At 45.8% G+C, this 22,831-nt stretch overlaps 1 protein-coding gene across 1 annotated transcript in view; it reads left to right on the top strand.

Annotated features, from left to right (window-relative positions):
- Positions 1-22,831, top strand: part of PPP2R5B (protein phosphatase 2 regulatory subunit B'beta) — a 64,987-nt gene that overhangs the window by 38,352 nt on the left and 3,804 nt on the right. The window contains exons 3-12 of the mRNA XM_070766529.1: positions 2,415-2,516; positions 6,610-6,702; positions 7,988-8,118; positions 8,301-8,360; positions 12,109-12,217; positions 12,344-12,397; positions 18,921-18,971; positions 19,091-19,210; positions 22,444-22,571; positions 22,673-22,774. Of these exons, the coding sequence (XP_070622630.1) occupies positions 2,415-2,516; positions 6,610-6,702; positions 7,988-8,118; positions 8,301-8,360; positions 12,109-12,217; positions 12,344-12,397; positions 18,921-18,971; positions 19,091-19,210; positions 22,444-22,571; positions 22,673-22,774 (950 nt within the window). The remainder of the gene's footprint in view (positions 1-2,414; positions 2,517-6,609; positions 6,703-7,987; positions 8,119-8,300; positions 8,361-12,108; positions 12,218-12,343; positions 12,398-18,920; positions 18,972-19,090; positions 19,211-22,443; positions 22,572-22,672; positions 22,775-22,831) is intronic.

Here is a 22,831-nt window from a genome sequence, read left to right on the forward strand (position 1 = left end):
GGTCTTACAATTTTATGCATGGTATGTCTATACGTATGTTTGGTTTTATAATAAGGGTTTTTAACTGTTTTAGTATTAGTATTTAGGATTATTATTATATGCTGTTTTATTGCTGTTGTTAGCCGCCCCGAGTCTGCGGAGAGGGGCGGCATACAAATCCAATCAATCAATCAATCAATCAAATAATAATAATAATAATAATAATAATAATAATAATAATAATAATAATAAAGCCCAAACCAGAATAACAGGGTTGAGAGGGATCTTGGAGATCTACTAGTCCAACCCCTGCTGAAGTAGGCAACCCTATATCAGGTGTCAGCAAACTGTGGCTTCCTGTCAGGTGATCCCACCACTGGCTGCCCCCACCCTTTGCCCTCTGCTCCCTATCACTCTGTCAAGGTACCAGGTAGCATCGAAACTAAATCAGAGTCCTAGTCAAAGTATTCCTCAAAGTTCCAATTTCTTTCCGGAGCTGTCCTGGCACCCACACTGGGAACACTTGAATCTGAGTTTCCCACGCCGTTGAAAGTTCACCTCTCTTGTCCTCCCCCCCACCCACAAACTTGTCACGTTGCCCACTCAGATTGTGCCAGCGTGGCAAGTCCTCCTTCCACTTCCGCCCAGGTGAGTGAATATAGGATGGCCTTGAACCACTCAAAAGAATGCTTTGTGCTGCATCTGTTCCCTCCTGAAAATCCCCCCCCCAAGTTCCCATAGACATCAGGCCTTCTAGAGATAGTGTGGCAAGCCGTTAATTTATCCCCAACTTCTGCACCAGCTTGACAGGCAGCCTCCACTCAAGAAAAAAGTGTATCCTGCAGTGGAGCGAGATCACAAGGGGTTCATCAGTTTAACCACCTCTCTCCCCCTCAGGGGGACTTTTGGGCTTCCTTTGAAAAATGTTCGGAAACTTCAGATCGTGCAGAATGCTGCCGCGAGAGCTATCGTGGGGCTTCCAAGATCTGCCCATGTTTCGCCAACACTCCGCAGCCTGCACTGGTTGCCAATCAGTTTCCGGTCACAATTCAAAGTGCTGGTAATGACCTATAAAGCCCTACATGGCATCAGAGCAGAATACCTCCGGGACCGCCTTCTGCCGCACGAATCCTAGCGGCCGATTAGGTCCCACAGAGTCGGCCTTCTCCGGGTCCCGTCGACTAAACAATGCCATTTGGCGGGACCCAGGGGAAGAGCCTTCTCTGTGGCGGTCCCGGCCCTCTGGAATCAACTCCCCCCGGAGATTCGAATTGCTCCTACTCTTCCCGCCCTCCGTAAGATGTTGAAGACTTATCTATGTCGCCAGGCATGGGGGGAATAACTATCTTATCCCCCCAGCACCACCTTTTTTCTGACTGTAATATATGAGAATGGTATGATTGTGTAGTAATGATCGTTTTTTAATATTTATGGGTTTTAAATTGCTTTTAACTTATATTGGATTTGTACTTTGTATATTGTATTGCTGTTGTTGTGAGCCGCCCCGAGTCTTCAGAGAGGGGCGGCATACAAATCTAATAAAACTTAAACTTATCTGGATATTGGTCGTGCAACTGTTTAACTAATCTTAAACTTTCCCACTTTTTACCCATGTGGATTTAGACAAAGGTTATCCCAATGAATGAAATATTGTAATTGGCCTTTAAATTCTCTATCCTGTCTAAATTCTGAACCATCACTTGGCCTGAGAAGGAAAGGGGGATGGAGAAGGAGCCAAGACAGAGACAGACAGATACAGAGAGAGGAGGGTGGAGAGATGGAGGAGAGAGAAAGAGAAATGTCAAAAGGGTTTTGTGGTTCCCAGTGTTTTTTAATAACAGGTTCTCTGCCCCAATGACCAGCTGGGTAGGTATGGATTGGGAGTCATGTGACTGGTGGAAGTGAGTGATGTTGAGTTGGCCACGCCCACCCAGCTTTTGTGTCTCCCAGTGTTTTCTTTTCTGTGGAAAACGGCTCCAATCGGCTCTTTGAGTATGTAAGGTTGCAGACCCCTGCCCTAGACCACTGTTTCCCAACCTTGGCAACTTGAAGCTATTTGGACTTCAATTCCCAGAATTCCCCCGCCAGCGAATGCTGGCTGGGGAATTCTGGGAGTTGAAGTCCAGATAGCTTCAAGTTGCCAAGGTTGGGAAACATTGCTCTAGACCATCCCGGACAAATGGCCGTACAGTCTCTCTTAAAAGCCTCCAGTGATGGAGCGTCCACAACTTCTGGTGGCAAGCTGTTCCACTGATTAATTGTTCAAACTTTTTAGGAAATTTCCCCTTCGTCCTAAGTGGATTCTCTCCTGTTGTTTATTTTTTCTTCCTTGGAAAGCTTGCGTGGAGTCTCTTTCCTTTGGCTCCTTTGACCTTGAAAGGTCGTCTCATTTCCAGGTTTTTGACTTGAGCTGATCTCTTCCTTCTCCCTCCCAGATCTCAGTCAACATTTTCCGAATTCTTCCACCCAGCGAAAACCCCGAGTTCGATCCCGAAGAAGATGAACCAAACCTGGAACCGTCTTGGCCCCATCTCCAGGTAAGAGTCCTTCTGAAGGCCACGAGATTCATAGCAATAGCATACAAATCTAATAAATAATAATAATAATAATAATAATAATAATAATAATAATAATAATAATATAGCATACAAGAGCTTCGGTGGCACAGTGGTTAGGGTGCAGTACTGCAGGCTGCCAGCAGTTTGGAAGATCAAATCTCAGTAGGCTCAAGGTCAACCCATCCTTCCATCCTTCTGAGGTTGGTAAAATGAGGACCCTGATTGTTGGGGATAATAGGGTTTTTTTTAAATGAATTTTATTAGTTTTAATAATAATAAAAACAGATGCACACTACACAAAAGACAGCTCCCGCCACCCAACATCATTCGTTCAACCCCCTCCACCAAATTAGGGTGTACCGATTTGTAATATTTTAAACCAAGAACATTAGCATATGTACAAATTATATTCCAGTTGTATCCAGTTATATTTATATTTACAAATTATATTCCAGTTTATTCCTCGAATTCTACTGACCATAAAACCTCTAACCCTGTCCCATCTTCCCATCGATTTTTTCACTTTATTTTCATTGATCGTATTCATTTTAGTATTTATTTATTTGTTTGTTTGTTTGTTTGTTGATTGATTGATTGATTGATTGATTGATTGGATTTGTATGCCGCCCCTCTCCGTAGACTTGGGGCGGCTAATAACAATGATAAAAACAGCATGTAACAATCCAATCCAATGCTAAAAGAACTAAAAAAAACTTATTACAAAAACCAAACATACATACAGACATACTATGCGTAAATGGGGGGACATGATCGAAACATTTAAATATATTAAAGGGTTAAATAAGGTCCAGGAGGGAAGTGTTTTTAATAGGAAAGTGAACACAAGAACAAGGGGACACAATCTGAAGTTAGTTGGGGGAAAGATCAAAAGCAACATGAGAAAATATTATTTTACTGAAAGAGTAGTAGATCCTTGGAACAAACTTCCAGCAGACGTGGTAGATAAATCCACAGTAACTGAATTTAAACATGCCTGGGATAAACATGTATCAATTGTAAGATAAAATACAGAAAATAGTATAAGGGCAGACTAGATGGACCAGGAGGTCTTTTTCTGCCGTCAGACTTCTATGTTTCTATGTTTCTAAATTGTAAAGGCCTAGGGGGAAGGAATATCTCAGTTTCCCCATGCCTGACGGCAGAGGTGGGTTTTAAGAAGTTTACGAAAGGCGAGGAGGGTGGGGGCAATTCTAATCTCCGGGGGGAGTAGGTTCCAAAGGGCCAGGGCCGCCACAGAGAAGGCTCTTCCCCTGGGCCCCGCCAAACGACATTGTTTAGTTGACGGGACCCGGAGAAGTATCCATAATTTCAAACTGAATATGTTCCACCATCCACCATCCACCAATTTTGTATTGTCCATTTTGTTGCATCCTTCCAACCAAAAACTATTACCTGCCTGGCCACTTTCTATAGCTGCTTCCTTAATTTCTCTGAATTCACCCATATCCTCCTCATTACTAATACTGCCATCTCCTTTGTAATCGCCCATTTTATATTTAACATCCTATTAATCTTGTCTTGCACCGCTTTCCAGAGATTGCTGGGGGCAACATGCTTCCTCCCTGTAAACCGCTTAGAGAGAGCTGTAAAGCACTGTGAAGCGGTATATAAGTCTAAATGCTATTACTATATAGACCAGGGGCTGGTTCCTCTTACTTCCCTACTGGTGCGCTGCCTCCGCATTGTGACGTTTGCGCCCGTGCGTCCCCTCTCACTCGCATGTGCATCCCGTCGTGCAATTTTGCTTATGCGCATGCTCAGAGGGACGGTTTGCCTTCTGCACATGCTCAGAGAGCAAAAAAATATGCCAAAATTAGCGGGGGGAAGACAGCACTGGAGCCGCCGCATGGAAATTGCGCAATTGGCGGACTACTACCAGATTATCGCACCGGTAGGAACAAAATTCTGACATAGACTGACATTTTTAGACATTTTACCCACCTTGGAAGGATGGCCTGAAGGAAGGAAAGATGGAAGGAAATAGCATTTAAGCCTTTTTTTAAAAATAGTTTTTATTGAAATATATATTTTATTTATTTAATTATTTATTTAATTATTTATTTAATTATTGATTGATTGATTGATTGATTGATTGATTGATTGATTGATTGATTGGATTTGTATGCCGCCCCTCTCCGCAGACTCGGGGCGGCTAACAACAGTGGTAAAACAACATGAACAATCCAATTAATAAAAACAACTAAAAAACCCTTATTATAAAAAAAAACAAAAAAAACCCCAAACATACACACAAACATACCATGCATAACTTGTAGTAACCTATGGCGAAAGGATAACTTAACTCCCCCATGCCTGGCGACAAAGGTGGGTCTTAAGTAATTTGCGAAAGACAAGGAGGGTGGGGGCCGTTCTAATCTCTGGGGGGAGTTGGTTCCAGAGGGCCGGGGCCGCCACAGAGAAGGCTCTTCCCCTGGGGCCTGCCAAACGACATTGTTTGGTCGACGGGACCCGGAGAAGGCCAACTCTGTGGGACCTTATCGGCCGCTGGGATTCGTGCGGTAGAAGGCGGTTCCGGATGTATTCTGGCCCAATGCCATGTAGGGCTTTAAAGGTCATTACCAACACTTTGAATTGTGACCGGAAACCGATCGGCAGCCAGTGCAGGCCGCGGAGTGTTGCAGAAACGTGGGCGAGTCTAGGAAGCCCCACGATGGCTCTCGCGGCCGCATTCTGCACGATCTGAAGTTTCCGAACACTTTTCAAAGGTAGCCCCATGTAGAGAGCGTTGCAGTAATCGAACCTCGAGGTGATGAGGGCATGAGGGACTGTGAGCAGTGACTCCCTGTCCAAATAGGGCCGCAACTGGTGCACCAGGCGAACCTGGACAAATGCCCCCCTCGCCCCAGCCGAAAGATGATGTTCCAATGTCAGCTGTGGATTGAGGAGGATGCCCAAGTTGCGCACCCTCTCTGAGGGGGTCAATAGTCGTCCCCCCCCCAGGGTAATGGACGGACAAATGGAATTGTCCTTGGGAGGCAATACCCACAGCCACTCCGTCTTGTCTGGGTTGAGTTTGAGTTTGTTGACACCCATCCAGGCCCCAACAGCCACCAGGCACCGGCACATCACTTCCACTGCTTCGTTGACTGGACATGGGGTGGAGATGTATAGCTGGGTATCATCGGCATATTGATGATACCTCACCCCATGCCCTTGGATGATCTCACCCATTTTAAAAAGACATTACAGAAAGGAAGAAAAAAAAAGACATAAACACCACATACAAAGAAACATTGATACAAATACAAATCATAGTATTTTCAAGTGGGTTAACATCCATATTTTAATATTTCTGTCGATATTTTACATATTTATACATAGGTACATATAGTTCTGTATAGTACTCCGTTCCTCACTGTGGGCTAGCTTTCCCTTTTTTGTATCCATATACCGTAGTACCTCTAGATACGAGTTTAATTCGTTCCAGAAGGGAGCTTGTATGTCGAACAACTCGTATCTGGAACAAATGGCTTTAGACTTTGTTTTTCCCCTCCGAGATAACCAGAAGCAAGGATTCTTGCGCCACCTAGTGGACGCTCGGCTCGTACCCCGAATTTGAGCTCGGGTCTGGAACAGAAATTTCTCTCCCCTCGGGGCTCGTATCTTGGAATACTCGCATGTGGAGCAGCTCGTATCTAGAGGTACTACTGTATACCATTTAGTCCAGGTGGAATAATAATCTGTATCTTTTTCACTGTTCAATTCCATGGTTAGCCGGTCCATTTCTGCACATTCGCATATTTAAGACTTAAGTCTAAAATATACGAATATACGTACATATAGTTTCACGGTGCTTTCCGAGCCCTCTCTTTACAGAGTCAGCCTCTTGCCCCCAACAATCTGGGTCCTCATTTTTCCTACCTCGGAAGGTTGGAAGGCTGAATCCACCTTGGAGAGTGGCTGGTGGATTTGGTCGTATCACCCGCTGGGCGAAAGGGCCTGCTTGAACGTCCACCTTCTCAAGGGTTGGCCTTCCAGTGGAAGAAGAAAGTTGAGTTGGATTTGATGGGCTGCCTTTCTCTCTTTCCAGCTTGTATATGAATTTTTCCTCCGGTTCCTTGAAAGTCCAGATTTCCAGCCCTCGGTTGCCAAGCGCTACATAGACCAGAAATTCGTATTGATGGTAAGTGCAAATGAAAGGAAGGGTTTTATAGCTAGGAAATACGGCAGATTGTTCCCATCGGCAGCCGATAACAGAGCTCCAGATCAATCCTTAGCTCTCTTATCGGCTAGAGAGGCCTTCAGGAAAAATCATGGCCAGTTGCAGAAGAAATGGGCTGAGGTTGTGCAAAGCCTGGTTACAAGTAGCTGAAGGTAAGTAGCAGGGCAGTGCCACTTCAGAATGGAATGGAATAGAATAGAATTAGGAATAGAATAGAGGAAAGAATGGAGTGGAATATAATATGGAATGGAATATGAAATATAGAATAGAATTAGAGGATGGAATGGATTGGAATAGAACTGAATTGAATTAGGAATAGAATAGAGGAAAGAATGGAATAGAGTGGAGTGGAATGGAATATAATATGGAATGGAATATGAAATATAGAATAGAATTAGAGGATAGGATGGATTGGAATAGAATAGAATTGAATTAGGAATAGAATAGAGGAAAGAATAGAATTGAATTAGGAATAGAATAGAGGAAAGAATGGAGTAGAATAGAATTAGGAATAGAATAGAGGAAAGAATGGAGTAGAATTGAATTGAATTAGGAATAGAATAGAGGAAAGAATGGAATAGAATAGAATTGAATTAGGAATAGAATAGAGGAAAGAATGGAATAGAATAGAATTAGGAATAGAATAGAGGAAAGAATGGAATTGAATTGAATTAGGAATAGAATAGAGGAAAGAATGGAGTAGAATAGAATAGAATTAGGAATAGAATAGAGGAAAGAATGGAATAGAATTGAATTGAATTAGGAATAGAATAGAGGAAAGAATGGAATAGAATTGAATAGAATTAGGAATAGAATAGAGGAAAGAATGGAATAGAATGGAGTGGAATGGAATAGAATATGGAATAGAATAGAATAGAATAGAGGCATGGGGCAGCTAATACATGCCCCTCCCCCCTTTTGACCATTAAATGTTATGTATGGATATGATTGTGGAATATTGATTGTGTTTTAAGATAATGGGATTTTAGTCATAGTTTTAATTATTAGATTTGTACATACAGTATACTGTTTTGTATTGTATGTTGTGAAACGCCCCGGGTCTCCGGAGAGGGGCGGCATACAAGTCATGATGATGATGATGATGATGATGATAATAATAAATAACAATTCTAGCCTTGCCCATTAGGAAGCCTTTAGTAACTGACAATGCACTTGAGGTCTTGAGGCGGGAAACGTTTTCCAAATCCTTGGCAATGCTCTTTTCCCCTCTTTCGCCCTCCTCCAGTTGCTAGAATTGTTCGACAGCGAAGACCCCAGGGAACGGGAATACCTCAAGACCATCCTTCACCGGGTTTACGGCAAATTCCTGGGCCTCCGGGCCTATATTCGCAAGCAATGCAATAACATTTTTTTGAGGTGAGGGGCTTCTTCTTCTCCGCCTTTTGGCAAGCAAAACAAGGTTCGTCATCACCCACCGACCTGTTGTGTTTGAGGAAGGTGGGGGGGGGGAGTGGGAAAAGGGGGCAGTTTTTGGAGAAGACAATGACGAGAATCAAACCCTCCCTGTTTCTTCCTTTCTTTTCTTCCCCCTCTGACAGGTTTATCTACGAGACCGAACATTTCAACGGAGTGGCTGAGTTATTAGAAATCCTTGGGAGGTAAATATTTCAGGGCTGGTGTGTGTGTGTGAGGGGAAACCACGCTCTGTACAGCAGTGTTTCCCAACCGTGACAACTTGAAGATATTTGGACTTCAACTCCCAGAATTCCCTAGCCAGCAAATGCTGTCTGGGGAATTCTGGGAGTTGAAGTCCAGATATCTTCAAGTTGCCAAGGTTGGGAAACACTGCTGTAGAGGCATGTAAGGGTGGCCTTTCCCTACTCTTGAAAGGGATGGAAGGGAGCCCCCTAGGTCATCTAGTTCAATGGTCCCCAACGTTTTTTCCACCAGGGACCAGTTTCAGCAAGACAATTTTTCTATGGCCCAGTGAGGGCGGAAAGGGGCGTGGTTGGGGGCGGGATTAAGCATGGGGGTGCTGGTCCTCCCCGCCCCTCTTTCCCGCCATCGTCCTGTGGCCGGCAGAACCTGCCTCCCGAGGCCTCTTGCCCGGCGGGAGGCGAAGCGCTGGAGGGAGGGGGTGGTGGCATGAGGGCCGGCAGCTGCTGACTCCATGGACCGGTGCAACGTGCCCCGCGGCCCGGTACTGGTCCGCGGACCGGTGGTTGGGGACCCCTGATCTAGTTCAATCCCTCTGCTTTAGGGCAAGCATCTCTGAAGGAGGGCCCTCCAGCTTCTGCTCGAAGATTTTTAGCCAAAGAGAACTTGCCACTTCATGTGGCAGTCTGTTCCACAGGCTGCCGTATATACAATCCCCCCTCATCCGGATTTCTTTGAACTGTAGTTTAGTCAGTGGCACAGTGGTTAGACTGCAGTAGTACTTGCAGGCTACTTCTGCTGTCTGCAGTTTGGCAGTTCGAATCACCTACAAAAAGATATTGACAAAATTGAACGGGTCCAAAGACGGGCTACAAGAATGGTGGAAGGTCTTAAGCATAAAACGTATCAGGAAAGACTTAATGAACTCAATCTGTAGAGTCTGGAGGACAGAAGGAAAAGGGGGGACATGATCAAGACATTTAAATATGTTAAAGGGTTAAATAAAGTCCAGGAGGGAAGTGTTTTTAATAGGAAAGTGAACACAAGAACAAGGGGACACAATCTGAGGTTAGTTGGGGGAAAGATCAAAAGCAATGTGAGGAAAAATTATTTTACTGAAAGAGTAGTAGATCCTTGGAACAAACTTCCAGCAGACGTGGTTGGTAAATCCACAGTCACTGAATTTAAACATGCCTGGGATAAATATAGATCCATCCTAAGATAAAATACAGAAAATATTATAAGGGCAGACTAGATGGATCATGAGGTCTTTTTCTGCCGCCAGTCTTCTATGTTTCTATGAATCTCACCAAGGTTGACTCAGCCTTCCGTCCTTCCAAGGTTGGTAAAATGAGGACCCAGGTTGTTGGGGGCAAATTGGCTGGCTCTGTAAACCTCTTAGAGAGGACTGTAAAAGCACTGTGAAGCGGTATATACGTGCTCTTGCTAGTGGTGTATGGTTTCCTGTCTAAGGGGGTTGGAATAGAAGACCTCCAAGGTCCCTTCACACTCTATTACAGTGATCCCTCGATTTTCGCGATCTCGATCTTCGCGAAACGCTATATCGCGATTTTTCCCACCCGATGACGTCACTCTCTTCCTTCCTTTCTCATCTTTCTTTCTCTCTCTCTTTCTCTATCTTGCTTCTTCCTCTCTCACACTCTCTTCCTCCCTCTCTCATCTCTTTCTTTCCTTCTCTCTCTTTCTCTATCTCTCCCCCTCTTGCTGGCGGGCGGGCGGGCGAGCGGGGGCATCAGCGAGGAGCCGGGGTTTCCCCTTTGCGTGGGCGGCGGGGAAACCCCGATCTTCGTCTGCTTGCTGCTGCTGCGCTGCCGAGCAGATCAGCTGCTGGGCGGCTGCAACAGCAGCGAGCAGACGAAGATCGGGGTTTCCCTGCCACCCACGCAAACTCCACCATCTGCGCATGCGCGGCCATGGAAAAAGGGCGCGCATGTGCAGATGGTGTTTTCACTTCCGCAACCCTACATTGCGAAAAATCGATTATCGCGAGGGGTCTTGGAACGGAACCCTCGCGATAATCGAGGGATCACTGTACAGTGGTACCTCGAGATACGAGTTTAATTCGTTCCGGACCTGGGCTCTTAAGTCGAACAGCTCTTATCTCAAACGACTTTTCCCCATAGGAATTAATGTAAATAATTTTAATTGGTTCCAGCCCTCAAAAAACTCACAAAGTTAGTCTAAATTATGCAGAAAGACATGTTTTTAATGAAGAAATGTACATGTACATATAAATGAATAATGAAGTTTCTTTCACTTAACTTGTAAACTTTCTTAAACTTTTAAATTTACATATGTTCAACTTCTCTGCCACCCAATCCTGTAGGACAGAGGTCCCCAACCCTTTTTGCACCAGGGACCGGCTTTAAGCGATCAAGAGAGGAATGGGTGAATGAATGGACGGAGGGTGGGAAGGAAGGAAGGAAAGAAAGAGGGAAGGGACAGGAACAGAGGAAGGAAGCAAGGAAACTTATGAAAGGGGAGAGTAAGAGAGGAATGAGTGAAGGGAGGGAGGGAGGGAAGAAGGTGGGAAGGAGAAAGAAAAGAAGAAATAGAGGAAGGGAAGGTAAAAGAGAGAAAGAAAAAGAGCAAGAAAGAAAGAAAGAAAGGGGGAAGGGACAGGAACAGAGGAAGGAAGGAAACTTATGAAAGGGGAGAGTAAGAGAGGAATGAGTGAAGGGAGGGAGGGAGGGAAGAAGGTGGGAAGGAGAAAGAAAAGAAGAAATAGAGGAAGGGAAGGTAAAAGAGAGAAAGAAAAAGAGCAAGAAAGAAAGCTGCAAGCACCCCCCCGAGCCCCCCAGGCCGGCTGCAACCTTTTAAAACACGCGCGCCGCTTCGCAGCTGTCTCCTGAAGCCGAACGCGGAAGTTAGCGTTTGGCTTCAGGAGACAGCTCCTTGGCGCTTGTATCTCGAATTTGGGCTTGTAAGTAGAACAAAAATATCTCTCCCCTCCCAGCTCTTATCTCGAGTTGCTCTTAAGTAGAGCAGCTCTTATGTCGGGGTTCCACTGTATTCTGTTTTATGCTATTGCTAGTCCACTGGCCCTCCTTCTACCCCCAAGAGAAGGGGGCAGGGTTGAGTTTCCTCTTCTCCCCTTTGAAAATCAGGGATCTCCAAACTTGGCAACTTTAAGACTTGTGAACTTCAACTCCCAGAATTCCCCAGCCCGCATATGGGATGGGAAGAAAAAGGGAAGGGAGGAAGGAAAGAGAAAGGAAATGAGGGGTAGGATGGGAATAAAAAAGGGAAGGGAGGAAGAAAAAAAAGAAAAAGAAGAAAGAAAGGAAAAGGAAAGGAAGGAATTGGATGGGAAGAAAAGAAAAAAGGGAAGGAAGAAAAGAAGGAAAGAAAAAGAAGGAAGGAAAGAGAAAGGAAAGGAGGGTATAAAATGGAATGGATGGGAAGAAGAAAGGAAAGAAAGAAAAGAAAAAAAGGAAGGAAAGAGAAAGGAAAGGATGGGATAACACGGGAAGAAAAAAGGGAACGAAAGAAAAATAAAGGAAAGGGGGAAAAATTATAAAACAGAAGTTGTTCTTAAAGTTAATCTATCTCCATGTTTCTCAACCTTTGGGAAATTCTGGCCAGGGAGTTGATGTCCACTCATCCAAGCTGCTTAGTTGGGATGTCCTGATCTAGTTCCATTGCCCTTCTATATGAGAAAATGGCTGCGGCAACGCTGACCCTGCAGAGGATGACCCTCTCTCCCTTCCTCCTTGGCTTCTCTTTCAGCATCATCAACGGCTTCGCGCTGCCGTTGAAGGCGGAACACAAGCAGTTCCTGGTCCGGGTTCTCATTCCACTTCACTCTGTCAAATCGCTCTCCATTTTCCACGCCCAGGTGAGCCTGGCAGCACCTAGCCAGCAACCCCCGGGGGGATGGGGGGACGGGTGTGTGTGCTGGAGACAGGCCCTTGGGGCGTTCCAGGGTTTAGAAAAGCTCCTCACCCAGATGCCTCTCTTGCAGCTGGCCTACTGCGTGGTCCAGTTCTTGGAGAAAGACGCCACACTGACCGAGCACGTGAGTCTGGGCTTTGCGAGGGAGGGGGGCACAGCTACAGCGGGTTGGAGCTGAGCAAGATTGGGGAGCGGGGGAGCAATCCTGGGTGTGAGAGGCTCCTTTGATCAAGAGCCAGAGTTTTATTTTTGCTCATTCCTTGTGTTTCTAGAGCTGCCCAACCCCACCAAGTGACTCTGGGTGGCTTATAATCGCCAAAAATTTTCCTCTCCTTTCCTCTCTCTCTTTCTCTTTCTCTTACTTTCTCTCTCTCCCTCCTTCTGTTTCTCTATCTCTCTCTTTCTTTTATAATCATTCATTTGGTGAAATATACGTGTGTGTATGTGTGTGTGTATATATATATAATATATATATATATGATAGATAAAAAGATAGGCAGACAGACAGACAGATACAGAGATATCTATCATGCTCTGGATTAATATCTATATTAATTAAAAATGTAAGTGTATCTTTGTTAGGGAGGGCTAATCTCGAAAAGTACTTCACAGATTGCTTTGAAATTTTGACACAGCGTTCCAAACGAATACAGCCCTTATGATAAGCCTATATTATATAGATATCACACCTGTGACAGGTAAAACCTGTTCAAAAATATAGGATTCCCTGGTGAAAACCATAGCAGGCGCGTTTTGATTGGCTGCTGCCACAGGAAAGTCTCCTCAGAAAATAAAGGAACCAGGTTTGGCTGCAAATTGCAGGGTTTGCCACCCATGGTTGGCTGAAACCAAGAACCTTGCGAGGTAGACCGGTCTTATCATATTTTGGCAGATGGGTCGGGCCAGTTTTTTAAAGCTGGGGGTGGCAGGGAAGGAGACAGAGAAAGAGATACAAATGTCCACCTACTCTCTAATGTTAATCCCTTCCAACTCTATTATTCTGAATAAATTGAGCAGGGGGTTATACTAGAACAGGGGTAGGCAAAGTTCGGTCTTCTATGACATGTGGACTTCAACTCCCAGAATTCATGAGCTAGCATAATTGGCTCAGGAATTCTGGGAGTTGAAGTCCACAAGTCATAGAAGAGCCAACTTTGTCTACCACTGGACTAGATGACCTCCAAGGTCCCTTCAAAGCCTGCTCATGTTTTCAACTGCTACAGAAAAATCACCTCAGAACATATAGATGATAACCATTAGATGCAAACTGAAACACTGCCATCTAGTGGCTGAATTATTCTGTAGATGTTGCAATCTATATAAATACAAATATAAATGTTTGTTTGCTCATGATCTAAAATCTCCGATTCCTCACCAATTGCTTTGAAAATTGCTCTAAAAATAGGTTTGGCTACAAACCATGGGGTTTGCCTCCTAAGTATTGCATGCTTGGGTGGAACCAAGAACCCTGTGAGGTAGGCTGGTCTTATCACATTTTGGCAGATGGGTCGGGCCAGTCTCTTAAACCAGGGGGCGACAGGGAGGGGAAGAGATGTACAAATGTCACCCTGCTCTCTAATGTTAATCCCTTCAAACTGTATGATATAATTGAGCAGGGGGTTGGACTAGAAGACCTCCAAGGTCCCTTCCAACTCTGTCATTCTGAATAAATTGAGCAGGGCGTTCAAAAATGTAAACATGCACTTTCTCACTTCTTTCTTTTCCACTTAACCAGACTGAGCCTCACAGCAAGGCATGGCCGTATACTATAGATAGATAGATAGATAGACAGACAGACAGACAGACAGACAGACAGACAGACAGACAGACAGACAGACAGACACATAGATAGATATGGATGGAGAGAGAGGTAGGTAGGTAGGTAGGTAGGTAGATAGATAGACAGACAGACAGACAGATACATAGATATGGATGGAGAGAGAGATTTAGGTAGGCAGGTAGGTAGGCAGGCAAGCAGACAGACAGACAGACAGATAGATACATAGATATGGTAGATAGATAGATAGATAGATAGATAGATAGATAGATAGATAGATAGATAGATAGATAGATAGATAGATATGGTAGATAGATAGATATGGTAGATAGATAGATAGATAGATAGATAGATAGATAGATAGATAGATAGATAGATAGATAGATGGATTAGACCGACAGATAGATGGATTAGACAGACAGATAGATAGATAGATAGATATGGATGGAGAGAGAGATTTAGGTAGGTAGGTAGGCAGGTAGGTAGGTAGGCAGGCAGGCAGGCAGGCAGACAGATAGATACATAGATAGATATGGTAGATAGATAGATAGATAGATAGATAGATAGATAGATAGATAGATAGATAGATAGATAGATAGATAGATAGATAGATATGGATGGAGAGAGAGATTTAGGTAGGTAGGTAGGCAGGCAGGCAGGCAGGCAGGCAGACAGACAGACAGACAGACAGACAGACAGACAGACAGACAGACAGATAGATAGATAGATAGATAGATAGATAGATAGATATGGATGGAGAGAGAGATTTAGGTAGGCAGGCAGGTAGGTAGGTAGGTAGGAAGACAGACAGACAGACAGACAGACAGATAGATACATAGATAGATATGGTAGATCAGCGGTCCCCAAACTACGGCCCACGGGCCGGATGCGGCCGCTGTGGCCATTTGCCCGGCCCGCAGCAGCGTACGAGATTTTACAATCTATATACTAAGTTCCCGAATCTCCCCTCCACTCTGCTGCTGAGCGTCTGGCGGCGGCAAGGAAGAGGAGGAAAGCCAGGGGGCGGGGAGGAAAGCACCCTATGGCATAGCAGCAACAGTTCCTCTCCCTAAAGGCGAGAAAGAAATTGGCCAATTGCTTTCCTCCCCGCCCCCTGGCTTTCCGCCTCCTCCTCCTCCAGACACTCAGCTGCAGACCGTCTTGGTCCCTCCAGTGCCGCTTTTTTGCTTTTTTGTTTTGCACCGGAGAGGTTTGCGCGCGTTTGGGCACTTTTGCGTTGGGGGGGTCTGCTGTGGAGAGGGAGAGAGAGAGAGAGAGAGAAAGAGGGAGAGATAGAAAGGGAGTGAGAGAGAGAAATAAAGCAAGAAAGAGAGGGGCAGAGACAGCGGGAGAGTACTGCTATTTTGCTTCTTCACTGCCCCACGGGGAGCCTGGAAGCCCTGCAAGAGCGTCTGGAGGGGACAGTAAACAAGCCATCAGGACCCCCGCGCACTAACTTGTTAACGGCCGGATCGCGGGGAGGGGAGCTTTTCCCCGGCCAGGCGACGGCGAGGCCTTCTCGATGCTTGCCCGCTGCCCAGGCCCCGCGCTTGGAGCCGGGGGCGACAGGCCTAACCTCGGCTTACTTGGCCCCGGTGCGGCCAAAGCGCGGGGAGAAGTAGGCGGCAGCAGTGGCTTCAGGCCCGCCTCCAAGCTGAGCTTCCTTTGGCTTCCTTCGAGGCAAAGTTGCAAAGCTCACCTGCCGCCTCGGAGGAAGCCAAAGGAAGCTCAGCTCAACGAGGACCGGCTGTTGGTCTCTTGAAGCTGCCGCCGCCGCCCACTGCAGAGATCCCTCAAGAGCCGGTCTTTCTCGGTGCTGAATAGTTGCAGTTTCTGAGGCTGCCTCCGCCTCCAGGCGAAGGGATCTCCTTGGTGGGCGGCATCGGAGGCTGCAGCAACGCAGCTCCGAAAAGGACCGGCTGTTGGTCCCTTGAAGCTGCCGCCACCGCCGCCACCCACTGCGGAGATCTCTTCGCCCGAATGGAGGCGGCATCGGCGGCAGCTTCAAGGGACCAACAGCCGGTCCTTTTCGGAGCTGTGTTGCTGCAGCCTCCGATGCCGCCCACCGAGGAGATCCCTTCGCCTGGAGGCGGAGGCAGCCTCAGAGGCTGCAACTATTCAGCGCCAAGAAAGACCGGCTCTTGAGGGATCTCTGCAGTGGGCGGCGGCGGCAGCTTCAAGAGACCAACAGCCGGTCCTCGTTGAGCTGAGCTTCCTTTGGCTTCCTTCGAGGCGGCAGGTGAGCTTTGCAGTTTTGCCTCGAAGAAAGCCAAAGGAAGCTCAGCTTGGGGGCGGGCCTGAAGCCACCGCCGCCGCCTACTCTGCCCCGCACTTAGTCTGCACCGGGCAGCTCTGGCGGGCGCGGGGCAGCAGGGCAAGCCGCGAAGGTGGCGCAGCCAAACGTGGGTCGAGCGGGAGGGCACTGAGCAGTTGCGTGGGGTGGCGGTGGGGCGGTTGGCTGCCAGGCACTGGCGCCGGCGGCAGCTTGATGTGTTGCAGGACGCCGCACATTGCTGGCGCTGCGCTGGGCATGGGGCTGGCACCTCTGTCCCGGCCCAGCCAGTGGGCCAGTGCCAGTCCGTGCCCATGCCCAGTGCAGCGCCAGCAATGTACTGCGACCCGACATCGGTGCCACCGTCTTGGAGCTTCTGCTTGCAGCTGACTGCCCCACGGCGTGTTGCAGGGCAGGAAAAAAAAGAAGAGAGGAAGGAAGATAGAAGAAAAGGAGAGAGAGAGAGAAAGAAAGCAAGAGAGAGAGGGAGAGAAAACAAGTGAGAGGGGGAGGGAATGTGAGAGAGAAAAAGAAAAATGAGAAAATGATGGAGGGAAAGAACGAGGGAGAGGGAAACAAAACAAATGAGAAAGAAGGAAAATAAGGGAGAGGGAAAGAAGAAGAAATGGAGGGAAAAGGAAGGAAGGAAGAAGAAATGGAGGGAACAAGGAAGGAAGGAAGAATGAAATGAATGGAGGGGCGGAGGAAGGAAGGACTTTTGGGGGGGGGGATGTAAATTTTTTTAAATTTTTCTCTCAACATACATTCAAACAATACAATGTACCATCTAATTTTCCCTGAATAAAATGCAGTATTTTGTCAGTAACTAATATCAATCATCAAAAAAGTTGCAATTTTTTTTTTCTAATGTTGTCATCCAGGTACATACTTTTCTTTTAATTAAATTCCCTCCTTAATGTTCCTTCAAAAAGTACAACACCAATTATATTTCTAACTTATTAACCATTATGCCAAAGTGCTTCCTTCTTTCTTTATATATTTTTCTATAAATATTTTTATACATTTTTCTATAAACCAAGAAAACCTTGTATAGCCAATCAGATGTTAACAAAAGAAAATTAAAAACAAAACATAAACATGTATGAATTTCAGACTTCTCCCCCCCCCCTCTAAATAGAACATTCCCATTTTGTTTTTTTACGTTAAAACAAGGTATGTGCAGTGTGCATAGGGATTTGTTCATAGTTTTTTTTATAGTCCAGCCCTCCAACAGTCTGAGGGACAGTGAACTGGCCCCCTGTGTAAAAAGTTTGGGGACCCCTGTGGTAGATAGATAGATAGATAGATAGATAGATAGATAGATAGATAGATAGATAGATAGATAGATAGATAGATAGATAGATAGATAGATAGAGATGATAGATAGATAGATAGATAGATAGATAGATAGATAGATAGATAGATAGATAGATAGATAGATAGATAGATATGGATGGAGAGAGAGATTTAGATAGATAGATAGATAGATAGATAGATAGATAGATAGATAGATAGATAGATAGATAGATAGATAGATAGAGATAGATAGATAGATAGATAGATATGATAGATAGATAGATAGATAGATAGATAGATAAGATTAGATAGACAGACAGAAGATAGACAGACAGATAATATTTTGCTGAATTTGAATTTGAAATTTCAACAGAAAAAACATATATTTTGAGTGTCTTTGCGACGTTACAGCAAAATCACATTCACCATCTTCAGGCTGAAGTTATTGGCTTTGTGCTGCTCTAAAGTCAATAACTTCAGCCTGAAGATGGCGAATGTGATTTCACCGAAATGTCGCAAAGACACTCAAAATATATGTTCTTTCTGTCGAAATTTCAAATTCAAATTCAGCAAAATATTACATGGGGAAAAAATCGAACTCACAACAACTTACATACATATACCCGTGAAAATCTACAAAAACATGTATGTATGGGTGGATGGATGCATGTAACACATTTTTGCTGAATCCGAAAATGAAGGGAGACTATAGATCTATTTTGGCCTTGTTGTGGCCTCATCAACTAGTCATACCCTCACTGGGATATCTATCTCCATCCCAGTCATAGTACACATGCACACACTGCTCAAAAAAATAAAGGGAACACTCAAATAACACATCCTAGATCTGAATGAATGAAATACTCTCATTGAATATTTCATTTCCACAGCTATTCCATTTGCACAACAGCAATCAGATTGTCAATCAGTGTTGCTTTCTAAGTGGACAGTTTGATTTCACAGAAGTTTGATTTACTTGTATTACTTACTTACTTATTACTTATTATTTATATTGTGTTGTTTAAGTGTTCCCTTCATTTATTTATTTATATAAATGTATACAAATACATACATATACATATAGATAGTCCCCGAGTCTTTGGAGAGGGGCGGCATACAAATCTAATACATTATTATTATTATTATTATTATTATTATTATTATTATACACATATACATATACACACACATGCTGACGCTCTACTTAAACTAAATTTGAGTATTGACGATTGAATGACCTCTACAGACGCCGTATACTAAATAACGATAAATAAATAAATACCTCTCTCCTTTCGTTGGCAGGTGATCCGTGGTCTGTTGAAATACTGGCCGAAGACCTGCACCCAGAAAGAGGTACGGACGGGCTCGGGAAGGGGTTTCGTATGCATATGAGGGGAGGGCCGTGCCAATGCACGAGCCAAAGGGTCTCCCCCTCCTTTCGTCCCCTCTATCTGCCCCCTTTTCCTGACCAGGTGATGCTCTTGGGGGAGATTGAGGAGATCCTGGACGTGATCGAACCCTCGCAGTTCGTGAAGATCCAGGAGCCGCTCTTCAAGCAAGTGGCCCGATGCATCGCCAGCCCCCACTTCCAGGTGCTTTGGGGAGGGGGCGCTGAGCAAAAGGGCAGGGTGTGTGGGGGGAAAACATCTCTGGGGTCGTCCTCAAGCTTGCGACCAGAATTGGAGTTGGGATTTCAATTGCTGGACAATTGCGGTCGTTAAGCAAGTCGTCAAGGGACCGGGACTGCTTTTCACAACCGTTTTACTGCGGTTGTTAAGTGAACCATATGGTTGTTAAGTGAATCACGTGGGTGCTACATAAATCTGGCTTCCCCTTACCCCCTCCCCCAGTTGATTTTACAGTAGAGTCTCGGTTATCCGTCCCTCGGTAATCCGACACTCTGGGTTATCCGACGTCACGCGGCTGCTTGGGGGCGTGGCTGTAGGCATTTCCATACCGCCAGACACGCCCCCAAACAATGCAGCCGCGATGGAGAAATAGTCCCCAAGGATGCCGAGAAGAGCCGGGCGGGGGAGGCAGAGGTTGCTGCCCCAGAGAAACACTTCCGGTCAGCCCGCTTTCCAGAACTCCCTTCCCCACTTCCTTCTCTCTCAGCCCATAGCGATAGCGGGGTGGGCCAGCGTGCCATTAAACAGGCAGCTGCAGGGTCCAATCCCATAGTCTCCACCCAGGCTTTATCCCAGGACCTCCTGTTTATTTTACAGTAGAGTCTGGATTATCCAACATTTTTGGGTGTCTGACTATCAGCCCACCCGTTTATGTCAGATAATTGAGATGCTACTATACTTATTTAGAAACCAGGTAGGAGACTATTGTAACTTTGAGGATGGGTCATAAGTCACTTTTTCCAAGGCTGTCATAACTTTGAACCATCGTTAAGCCATTAGTCATAATTCAAAGAGCCTAGTCATAATTCAAAGAGCCTAGAGTCAGGATGCCTTACAGGTGATCCTCTACTTACAGCCATTCATTTAGTCACCGTTCGAAGTCACGATGGCGGTGAAAGAAGTGACTTACGACCATTATTCACATACCGTCGCAGCATCCCCCGTGGTCACTTTTGTGAGTGTTCCCTGTCAGCCTTTGGAAATGTCAGATTCAGAGGAGGAGGAAGACACAGAAGCTGTAATTTACCCTGATTTAAGTAAGAGAAGTGGAGGAGGGTAGTGGCGATGAAAAAATCATTCGTAGGATCATCGTTTCTTAGTAGAAAATCCAGCGGACGTTAGCATGGATAGTAGTACTTCTTCAGACAATGGCGGTGTAGATCATGGCCCCTGGTTAAGTGCCAAATTTAGGAGGTTAGAGAACAGACGAGCTTTCAGGAAAGAGGTTTTGAATCTGCTATTTAGAGAATGTAAATTAATTAATACCTCACATCCGGAGATGGACAGAAAGGAGGGATGCTTTTCTGCAAAGTGAAAAAGACAAGATGGATGTTCTGCTGTTTCTCCCGCGGAAGTGAGTTTTAATATTGCATGGTAAAACTGTTTGAAAGTAGCTTGAACCTGACTCAGAGATAAGGAGATGATTAGAAGCTGGGCAACCTGCTCATTAGAAAGAATTTACGACTTTGTAGTTTAGCCTGTGAGATTGGAATGCACTTGCATTGACGAATTCCAATGTGGAAGAAAATAAATAAAGAAGTGTCATTTTTGAAACTCCAAGCCTGTAAAGAGAGAATTCTTGGAGCAGCGCAGTTAGACCAGGACTCATATGATCAAAATCCAAGCGCTTGGCCACCAACTCATATTTACGGCGGTCGTGGTGTCCTTGGGAGTCACGTGATTCCCCTTTTACATCCGTCGGACAAACAAAATCAACGGGGAAACCAGATTCATGTAACAACCAGGTTACTAACTCAAAAAACCCCGCAGTGGTTCACTTAACCACTGTGGCCAGGTCGTAAAACGGAGCAACGCTGTTTACGACAAAGATCCTAAAATGGGACAACACTCACTTAACAACCGTCTTGCTAAAAAGAGGAAATGAGTCAAAACTCAATAGATGCCTCATTTAACAACGGAAATTTGGGGCTCAATTGTGGTCGTAAGCCAAGGACCACCTAGATCAGTGATGGCAAACTTTTTTTCCCCTCGGGTGCCAAAACAGCATGCGTGCGCACTATCACACACGCGCGAGTGCCCACACCCATAATTCAATGCCTGGGGAGGGCAAAAGCAGCTTCCCCCACCCCCAGAGGCTGGAAACAGCCTGTTTCCCAACTTCTGGTGGCCCCAGTAGCCTTGTGTTTCGCCCTCCCCAGGCTCCAAAATAATAATAATAATAATCTAAAAATTTATTGGATTTGTATGCCGCCCCTCTCCGTAGACTCGGGGCGGCTAACAACAATGATAAAACAACATGAACAATCCAATAATAAAAAACAATTAAAAACCCTTATTATAAAACCAAACATACACACCAACATACCATGCATAACTTGTAATGGCCTAGGGGGAAGGAATATCTCAACTCCCACATGCCTGGCGGTATAAGTGAGTCTTGAGTAGTTTACGAAAGACAGGGAGGGTGGGGGCAATTCTAATCTCCGGGGGGAGCTGGTTCCAGAGGGCCGGGGCTGCCACAGAGAAGGCTTTTCCCCTGGGGCCCACCAAACGACATTGTTTAGTCGACGGGACCCGGAGAAGGCCAACTCTGTGGGATCTTATCAATCGCTGGGATTCATGTAGTAGCAGGCGGTTCCGGAGGTAATCTGGTCCAATGCCATGCAGGGCTTTAAAGGTCATGACCAACACTTTGAATTGTGACCGGAAACTGATTGGCAGCCAATGCAAGCCACGGAGTGTTGAAGAAACGTGGGCGAATCTTGGAAGCCCCACGATGGCTCTTGTGGCTGCGTTCTCCACGATCTGAAGTTTCCGAACACTCTTCAAAGGTAGCCCCATGTAGAGAGCGTTGAAGTAATTGAACCTCGAGGTGATGAGGGCATGAGTGACCGTGAGCAATGACTCCCTGTTCAAATAGGGCTGCAACTGGTGCACCAAAAGTTTCTCTGGAACGAGCAGAAATGCCTTCACACATCCCCCTGGAGGCTCTCTGGAAGCCAAAAACGCCCTCCCAGAGCCTCTCTGTGAGCCCAAAATCAGCTGGCCAGCATATACATGCAGGTTGGAGCTAAGCTAGGCAACAGCTTGCGTGCCAGCATGTGCCACCCGTGGTACCCATGCCATAGGTTCACCATCATTGACCTAGATTGAAGGCAGCTGGGTTGGGGGCTTTTCAAACGGGTTTTTTCAAATCCTCACGGCCGTTTGCTCTGTGCCCTCCTCCCGCCAAACAGGTGGCCGAACGGGCCCTCTATTTCTGGAACAACGAGTACATCCTGAGCCTGGTGGAGGACAATTGTCACACGGTGCTCCCGACCATCTTCGGCACCCTCTACCGCGTCTCCAAGGAGCACTGGAACCCGTGAGTCGTTGTAGTTGTGGGACTGTAGGGAAGTTGGTCCTCCCCATGTGTCCCACGTTCATCTCCTTGTCCTCACCGCCCCGTCCCACCTCTCTTCCCAGGACCATTGTGTCCCTGGTCTACAACGTCCTCAAGACCTTCATGGAGATGAACGGCAAGCTCTTCGACGAACTCACTGCCTCCTACAAGGTGGAGAAACAGCAGTAAGTGTGCTTGTGCAAGTGTCAACTTTTTGAATGGGGGGTGGGGAGTTGGAAGGG

The sequence above is a fragment of the Erythrolamprus reginae genome, chromosome 13 (assembly GCF_031021105.1).
Source record: "Erythrolamprus reginae isolate rEryReg1 chromosome 13, rEryReg1.hap1, whole genome shotgun sequence".
Classification (NCBI taxonomy): Eukaryota; Metazoa; Chordata; class Lepidosauria; order Squamata; family Dipsadidae; genus Erythrolamprus; species Erythrolamprus reginae.